The sequence below is a fragment of the Triticum dicoccoides genome, chromosome 2B, assembly GCF_002162155.2.
Source record: "Triticum dicoccoides isolate Atlit2015 ecotype Zavitan chromosome 2B, WEW_v2.0, whole genome shotgun sequence".
In the NCBI taxonomy this organism is placed as follows: Eukaryota; Viridiplantae; Streptophyta; class Magnoliopsida; order Poales; family Poaceae; genus Triticum; species Triticum dicoccoides.
In genome coordinates, this window is record NC_041383.1 from 653,804,428 (window position 1) to 653,813,947 (window position 9,520).

Consider the following 9,520-nt stretch of genomic DNA (forward strand, 5'->3'; position numbering starts at 1 on the left):
CGGCCGGCCCCCTGCCCTCACGAACCGGGACCGATGCCCCCATGGGTCCCGGTCCGTGAGTGAACCGGGATTAATGGGCTTGCCCTGCTTGGACCAAAGCCTTATTTTCTACTAGTGTTCATATGTTATTTTTACATCACACAAATAATCATTTTCTTTATTAATTTTGGTGGGTACTATTTTCGGCCTTGTTCGGTACATGGGATTTCTGCGGGAATTTCACAGGAAACCTGGTCCTTTGGAATACTTTTCTTTGCTAGCGTTCGGAGCATAGGAAATGTGAACAATATATCAGAGGAAAACATCCTTTAATGTGTCGATTCCACGGGAATGAAAAAATCCACTGCGTCCTCATTTTTTGGCGGAGTCCCGAGGTAAAGCTCTGGGCCGCTGGCTGCCATCCTGGATGCAAGGGTAAGCGTGATTAAAAAAGTCCAGACAAGGGTGTTATTTGTGTCTAGCCAAATAAAATATTGTCCATGCCTATGGAACTCTCGATGTTTCCTACCCATGTCCCGAACACTTCCTCATATGCCTTTCCTCTATTTTCCCAATCCTATGTTGTGCATCAACTTTCCTTCTCTTTCCTCTATTTATTCCAATTCCTTTGTTTTGCACACCTGTGTTCCGAACAGGCCTTTCATGATGTCTACACCCACTGATTTTTTTTCATCGGTTCAGAAAATATAAAAAGTGCAATATCTAAAACAAGGATAGGGTTTAAGTTTTTTTGAGACACGGATAGGGTTTAAGTGAAATGTTTCTAGAAAGTTCCTGCAGCAGTGCAAGCCAGCCCAGCGGCGAAGGGGAAAGACACGCACGCAAAACCCCAGCCCACCGTGGCGCCGCAAACCCCAAAGCCCACGTCCACCGCGACCGAGCCTGCCCCGCCGCCGAAACGGAACCGAAACCACGCCCTAAGCTTGCTCCAATGCGATGGCGCCACCGCCGCTAGCCACGGCGGCGGCGGCCGAGGACACCGCGGAGCTCTTGGAGGTCCGCTGCGTGGGGTGCAGGGAAACGTTGGAGGTGGAGCGGGGGCTGACGGAGTTCGTCTGCCCCGACTGCGCCACGCCGCAGTCGCTCCCCCCGGAGCTCATGCCCCCGCCCCGCCGGAGGGCGCTGCCCCTTCCGCGGGGCGCCGCGGACGCGCGCGGGGCCAGGCTGCCGTGTGGCGCCTGCGGCGAGCTCCTGAGCGTGCCGGTCGGGCTATCGCGCTGCGCCTGCCCTTTCTGCGGCGCCGAGCTGGCCGTCGACTCCGCCCGCCTCCGGAACTACATCCTGACCTCCGCCGCGGCGGCCGCCGTACCGCGCTCCCCGGCATCCGTCCCTCCGATTGTTGCTGCCCGGGAGGTATATATGCTTCTCCATTATGTTGGGCTGTGATTTTGGTATTGCAGAGTCGAAAATTTTGCAATACATTTGGGAAAAAAAACACTACTCCCACTGGTAATAATACATCTCACACTGGTTTAAGTGTAGAACAAAGAGCCTTTCTGGCTTTCCCCCCCTTATTTGGTGATTTCATATATGCAACTTTGTAGTGTGTCTAGCTCAGTTGATGCACACTCACACTGGCACCTGGGTATCCATTAAGATTCATAGTGCACACCTTTCTTTTCCTGTGATGCAGAGATGGCAAGAGCGTCCTAGTTACACAATGCATGCAGGGCTACACCAAGCAGAACCTGATGCGAGGTTAATTCCTCCACGGAGGACGCAGGTAGAGCGTCCCAGTCGTCTCATTCACATGCACCGGGATGAACAAGAGTATCCTGATCATATGATTGATCGAGAGGAGATACATGTGGCTAATGAGACTGTTGCAAATCATAGCCGTCAGGGAAATCGACCTTCACTTGGCCGTGGTATTGTAGGTAATGAGGAGAGACAATTTTTTCCTCAAAATGTAAATGAGGTCAGAAATCATGTAAATGATCAGCGCCCTAGTTACCATATTCAGCCAAAGCGAGCGCAGCTGGCACGCCTGCATAGAGTCATTCATTCAGAGGAGATGCAGGATGGGCCTCTCAACCATGAAATTTATAGAGAGGCGAGACATACTGAATTGATATACGAGGCTACTGCAACTCATAGAAACCAGAGAGTTGGATGCTCCACTGGCCCCCAAACTCCAAGTATAGGGGAGAGGCATATGGGGACTCCTACTCAGATCATACAGCAGGTGCACAAACGGCCTTATCATGAAAGTCATGCGGGAGGCAGTCAGATAGATTGTCTAGATCTGGATGGGGTGGTTCATCCGCCAGTCAACCAAGCAAATCATGGAGAAGAGGCATCCACTGAGATGATCGATAAAATGCTTTCAAGGGAGAGCACTTGGCCTACTGGATGTTCAGTTGGGCCCAACTCTTTTAATGTAGAGAAGAGAAAGGCATCAACTACAAATCAAGTGAAGCAACATATGCAAAAAGAACAGTCTGATGCAACTCCTTCAGAACACACACAGAAAGAGCACCCAGATCAGGCAATTCGTGAGCCTACCAGTCATCTAACTAATACAGAAGCAATGTACTCTTTTCCTATAAAGGAGACTACTGCAAGGTGTAGCAAGCAGAAAAAATCAGAGTTAGTTAATGCCAAGACTATTGCCGAGAAGAGACATATGGAATCACTGAACCACAATATACAACAGGTAGAAGGGCAGACCTCTGATACTGATAGTCATGAAATCCAGGTCGATTCTGAGCGTCAAAGTAAGGCTAATGAGAGGCATGGCAACACTTCAACTCTTAACGGGCGGGAACATTTTACACCTCCGAATAAGCTGGCTGATCTAAAACAGAAAAATGTATGCACTAATGATGAAATCCAGAAGGAGCAGACTGAATGTAATGTTTCCAAGCAGACTAGTGGTTGGACGCAGAAGAAGAATAGAAAAGGCTCAATAGCTTCATCAAATGATGGGCTTCAGCTTAAACATAGTAAACGTTTGGCCAAAGATTCATCTGCTGCTATGGAAAATAAACCTCTAGAAAGCGACCCTGGTGACCTGCAGAATTTTGGTCGTAATGTCCAAGTGCCAGAAGATGCTATGGATGATGAATCAATTGAATGGGTGCCTCTTCAGCAGTGTCCCCCCTCTCCAGATTGTGAAGTGTCAGTTGCCACGACAGACACTGATTCTGTAGAAAGTGATGACGATGAGGACTATGTTGTATCTCCAAATCAAAGCATGTCTGAGTCTGACCATCCAGATAATGATGAGGACTATTGCCGATCTGTACATAAGGTGCCTCAGGAAATCTCTGGTGAATCAGATGACCCTGATGTAACCACGACTCCTTTAGTTCCTGATATGTCTGACCCCGAGCATTTCGCGCGGAATTATTTACCTCTAGAGGTCAGAAGGGCCCTTGCAAAGGGAAAGAAAGTAGGAGGTCGTCTTTGTCTCAAAGTGTGGACCTTGCCCAAGGGTGTACGGATACCAGTCTCCTTGAACACTTCGGGCCTGCCAATCGGAGAAAATGCAATCATGTTGATTAACTTTCTAGGCGCACTGGCACGAGATGCAGTGTTGGCACCTCTCACATATGTAAGTTGGAAAACATTTCCAAAGGAGAACAAGGATGTTATGTGGCACATTGTTAAGGTATGCATTACTAATGTTTTTTTTTTTCCTGCCTGTAACTTTTTTCACACTGCTTATTCTTTGGTATAGCTTAAATTTGATGTTGATCCACCTCGCGAGTTGTCGGTCCTGAGCTCCATAAGAAACAAGTGGAAGTTTTGGAAATGTCACCTAAAACTGAAACACCACGATCCTCATATAACTGAAGAGGAACGCCTTGCTGATCGAGATCCTCGTGTCCCAGAAGAACAATGGCGAGTCCTTATTGCATATTGGAATACGGAAAAGGCAAAGGTAGTGCTGTGCATTCTCTTTTATTTGTTGTAACACTGTACTCCCTCTGTTTCAAAAAAGAAGTCCTTTTAGCACCTCCATTTGTTCTCAAAATACTTGCCCTTCTACACTTCCAACGCAAAGTTAACTCATTTGTATTCTTGCTTTTCCCTTTAATCAATGTCATCAGAAAAGAGCTAATTAACTCTTGTGCTTGCATGCCTTGCTTCATGGGAAGAAAAAGGTAATTTAATGACCTTGTGACGAAAAATAGATGGGCCATATAGAGTTATAGACATTTTACTAACATTCTTGTGCCCAACTCTAAAAAAGACAACCATTTTGAAACGGAGGTGTAGACATTTTATGATTGATAAATGTTTTTAAACACAGGCCAGAAGTGCTGCAGGTAAAGCTTGTCGGGCGAAATCAACATATATCACTAAAACCGGATCAAAGAGCTTTGCACGTATATTTGAGGAAGAGGTAACTCTTATGTCCTTGTTTTCTATCTGGATGATTTGTTCATATGTTATTTGAATGAAAAGAAAAAAAAATCCTATGTATTATATACCAGCAAGTCCATTACTATATTTTACATGTAACTATAAATCCGAACTCATAGTTTTTGCCCTTGTCTCCTGGACGCGCTCAAGAACTGAAATGCCTTGCTCACCTTGCAGTCACGATCTGGTGACCCTGCTCTTGAGAATCGAGAAAGCCCAGAAGATGATTATGCACCTGCCATGGGTGCAAAAAGGAGGGCTAGTGCACGCACGTATACACCTGGGCCCTCCCCCAAAGACCTACAGGAAAGGTCAGACCCGCAAGCTGCGAGGGCCAAACGAAAGGCTGGAGATGAAGTCTCCACACCGAGAAAGAAGGTGGTAGTAACAGAGGAAAGTCGCCCCAAAAACTCTCAGGAAAATGCAGTCTTGGAAGCTGCGAGGGCTAAAAGAAAAGCTGAAGATGAGGCAGCCGCTCTAAGGAAGAAGGTGATAGTGATGGAGGAAAGTCAGAAAAAGCTGCAGGAGGACTTGGCAAGAGTGACAAACGCAATGAGTGCTATGCAGAAGATGATGTCAACTGGTGGCTTACCAAATGGAATAACGGATGAACCAGTGATGCTATCAAGTTTCCAACAGGTAAAATCCTTTTAGTGAACTGATTTGACTGTGGGAGATATGTAGCTGATATTGGCTTGTGACAGTGTATCTAAACCAGACCTTTTCTTGTTATGTGCCAGGAACGAAATGAAGCGAACTCCGATGATGTTTTGGAGCCGCATATTGTTTACTCAGGGCCACGTCATCCTTCCTCGCATAATCAACGGACTCGATGAGATGGTAATGCCATCTCATATGTCCAAATGCAGACTCGATGAGATGGTAATACCATCTCATTATGTCCAAATACGCCTCCTCGAGAGCCGAGCTGTGAAACAAAAATAATTAACCCCAAAATGTTAAGAGTATGCGGTTTACTGAAAGCAGCGAAATGCACCTGAGCTCACATGCACCTGCGGTGAACAGTAAAACAAACATAACTGAATTGTCAAAAAAATAGTGAAAAGAAAACCGCACTGATTGTTGTAGTTTCTTATATGCATGCAAAATTTCATGGGGAAAAGGGCATTTTTTAGTCCAAAGGAACAAATTTTGTGGTGATCGGCAAAATTTTATAGCACGGGACTTCTCTTTTGCACATAGTGCAATATAACATTTTCCATGAAATTTACAAGCACAAAAAGGACTAGGGAGTCTACATGCCTTGCTGTTTTTCTCTCTTTGAGAAAAGCACATACGGTGTTTTTGTTTTCAATCTGTGTGCGTTTGACTTATCGGGCTCATTCTTGTTTTGCAGATTGGACCTGATCGACTGATGCTTGGGGTACAAAGCGGCAGTAGTGTTCGCCTTTTAGCCGGATCTTAGTTTTATAGGCACCATTTATGGTTTCTCTCGGGTAGAAGTGATCACATTTCACCCATATGATCGCAATCTCTTGTCATGTTTCTTGCACTGTTGTAAGAGGGCAACTAGTTGTCTATCCTGATATGTAGGACTGAGAAGAGAACTAATCATATTTTGCTGATGTATGTGATGACAAAGGAGTGTTGCCCGAACATAAGCAAAATTTACCAAATGTCGTTAAGGAACTTTGTTTTCAAACTTGACAGCATGTCGCTGAAGTGACGCCATGGCATTTCTTCAGTTGTCAGCCACAGCATAGTCAAATAACCTGGCAGAGGGAAATATTAATGCCACATCTCAATTTGTATATATTATGGAAGGTTATATCTGTCAAAATGGAAGGTCATATTAAGACCAAAATGATATGTTGGCTTGTTTGCTCTGATGTACACATGTAAAGAAGCTGAAAATGATTCCAACTAAGGGCCTGTTCGGCTCTCCACCGGCTCTGCGGAATTACGGGATCTGCAGAGCACCTACCTTCCAACTCCGCTATTTTAGCCTGTAGCTCCGTCAGCTCCGCGGAGCTGAGTCCGGAGCGGAGGGACTCCGAACACCCCCTAAATACTCCCTCCGTCCGGAAATACTTGTCGGACGGAGGGAGTATGAAGCTGAGCAGGAGTAAATTTGTTCCTATGTTCTGCCATTTGCTGTATCCTTAAAACCTTGGCATATCTTCCATGACACATGCTTGGAGCTCAGCCCCAAGCAGAGTGAGATGTGCCCTATACATATCTTCAGGAATCACTGTGGTGCTGCTGTCGCACACCCCTATCCCTCCGCTCCCCACCAAGGCGCTATCCTAGTTGGAAGATGCAAATTGTAGATCATTCTGTTCCAATAGGACTGAGATTGCTGATGCTGATGTTATGTGGAACTGAGGTTGAGTTACATCATGTTGGTAGTCACCGGATTTGCTCTATCTTATTGAAGCTACAACGTGGAATTTTTTGTTTTGATGAAATGAATTATAAGCTTTGCACTCTAACACTCCTACCTAAACCATGAAATCATTTGCAATAATCCTACACTTCGGTAAACCAGTTAACATGAACCCCACCCTCCGTATGGATAGTCGTTTTTTCTATTTCAGCGTTTTGTAGAAAATGTGAAAAATATTCATGGATGTAAGGAATGCTATGAAACGATAACTTGCAAAGCTCATAAAAAAGGAGGGATAAATAAATTCATGTTGCCTTTGCTTTGAACAAAACACAAAAAGAAACATGAAGTGACATATATTTAGTATGCGTCTTTGTAGGTTATCATTTGCAATATTCCCTACGTTCATGAACTATTTCAGAATTTTTTGGACATTGGAGTTAAGGACTTGTCTAAGGTTTGGAGTGGCTTATTCTCCCAAATAGCCTGAAACAATTTCTGAGTGTAAATAATGCTACCATGAGAACAATAAAAGGCATTTGTGTAGCAGAGAAATAATAGATAAAAGAATGGGAAAACTTTGTTTTTGCCACTCTAGCTTTTGACCACATTGCTTATGCCACTCTAGAATTTAACAATTGCCATTCTGTGGCAAAAGCGATAATTTTTGAGTGGCAATTGTGATACATTGTCAAAATCTAAGAGTGGCAAAAGTGAAATGAAAACTTATTGCTTTTGCCACGGAATGGCATTTGTGATGCATTGTCAAAATCTAAGAGTGGCAAAAGTGAAATGAAAAGTTATTGCTTTTGCCACGGAATGGCATTTGTGATGTATTGTCAAAAACTAAGAGTGGCAAAAGTGATATGTTAAATTCTAGAGTGGCATAAGCAAAGTAGGCACAAACTAGGGTGGCAAAAACAAAGTTTTCCCAAGCCTAAAAGAATTACACATGTTATTTTCACATGGCACTTTTTTATGATTTTTTTGTGGGGTGGCGTCTCATGGTGTCTATGTTGGGGAACGTAGTAATTACAAAAAATTTCCCACGCACACGCAAGATCATGGTGATGCATAGCAACGAGAGGGGAGAGTGTTGTCCACATACCCTCGTAGACTGAAAGCGGAAGCGTTAGCACAACACGGTTGATGTAGTCGTACGTCTTCACGATCCGACCGATCCAAGTACCGAACGTTACGGCACCTCCGAGTTCAGCACACGTTCAGCTCGATGACGTCCCACGAACTCCGATCCAGCAGAGCTTTGCGGGAGAGCTCCGTCAGCACGACGGCGTGATGACGGTGTTGATGATGCTACCGACACAGGGCTTCGCCTAAGCACCGCTACGATATTACCGAGGTGAAATATGATGGAGGGGGCACCGCACACGGCTGGGAGAGATCAACAGATCAACTTGTGTGTCCATGGGGTGCCCCTTGCCTCAGTATATAAAGGAGGAGAGGAGGGGAGGGGCCGGCCCTCTCTATGGCGCGCCCTGGGGAGTCCTACTCCCACCGGGAGTAGGATTCCCCCCTTCCATGTAGTAGGAGTCAAGGAAAGGGAAGAGAGAAGAGAAGGAAGGAGGGGGCGCAGCCCCTCCCCCTAGTCCAATTCGGACTAGGCCTTGGAACATTTCCGATGTCCGAATATAGTTGTCCAATATATCGATCTTTACGTCTCGACCATTTCGAGACTCCTCGTCATGTCCCCAATCTCATCCAAGACTCCGAACTACCTTCGGTACATCAAAACACATAACTCATACTATAAATCGTCACCGAACTTTAAGCTGCGGACCCTACGGGTTCGAGAACTATGTAGACATGACCGAGACACGTCTCCGGTCAATAACCAATAGCGGAACCTGGATGCTCATATTGGTTCCCACATATTCTACGAAGATCTTTATCGGTCAAACCGCATAACAACATACGTTGTTCCCTTTGTCATCGGTATGTTACTTGCCCGAGATTCGATCGTCGGTATCTCAATATCTAGTTCAATCTCGTTACCGGCAAGTCTCTTTACTCGTTATGTAATGCATCATCTAGCAACTAACTCATTAGTCACATTGCTTGCAAGGCTTATAGTGATGTGCATTACCGAGAGGGCCCAGAGATACCTCTCCAACAATCGGAGTGATAAATCCTAATCTCGAAATACGCCAACTCAACAAGTACCTTCGGAGACACCTGTAGAGCACCTTTATAATCACCCAGTTATGTTGTGACGTTTGGTAGCACACAAAGTGTTCCTCCGGTAAACGGGAGTTGCATAATCTCATAGTCATAGGAACATGTATAAGTCATGAAGAAAGCAATAGCAACATATTAAACAATCAAGTGCTAAGCTAACGGAATGGGTCAAGTCAATCACATCATTCTCTAATAATGTGATCCCGTTAAACTCATGTCTATGGCTATGAAACTTAACCATCTTTGATTCAACGAGCTAGTCAAGTAGATGCATACTAGTGACACTATGTTTGTCTATGTATTCACACATGCATTATGTTTCCGGTTAATACAATTCTAGCATGAATAATAAACATTTATCATAAAATAAAGAAATAAATAATAACTTCATTATTGCCTCTAGGGCATATTTCCTTCAGTCTCCCACTTGCACTAGAGTCAGTAATCTAGTTCACATCGCCATGTGATTTAACACCAATATTCACATCTGTATGTGATTAATACCCATAGTTCACATCGTCATGTGATCAACACCCAAAGGGTTTACTAGAGTCAATAATCAAGTTCACATGCTATGTGATTAACACCCAAAGAGTACTAAGGTAT

The 9,520-nt window shown here is 44.7% G+C and overlaps 1 protein-coding gene across 2 annotated transcripts; it reads left to right on the forward strand.

Moving 5' to 3' along the window:
- The first annotated feature begins 880 nt into the window (after window positions 1–880).
- On the forward strand, window positions 881–6,034 carry LOC119365422. 2 transcript variants are annotated; one of them, XM_037631054.1, is made up of 7 exons: window positions 881–1,353; window positions 1,634–3,613; window positions 3,683–3,886; window positions 4,259–4,351; window positions 4,549–5,010; window positions 5,112–5,253; window positions 5,729–6,034. In XM_037631054.1, the coding sequence occupies exons 1-6, from the start codon at window positions 937–939 to the stop codon at window positions 5,205–5,207; spliced, it is 3,252 nt and encodes a 1,083-aa protein (XP_037486951.1). In that variant the 5' UTR covers window positions 881–936; the 3' UTR covers window positions 5,208–5,253; window positions 5,729–6,034. The 2 variants fall into 2 exon arrangements, with proteins under 2 accessions (XP_037486951.1, XP_037486952.1); XM_037631055.1 differs by having other exon boundaries at window positions 5,112–5,211.
- Window positions 6,035–9,520: the final 3,486 nt, after the last annotated feature.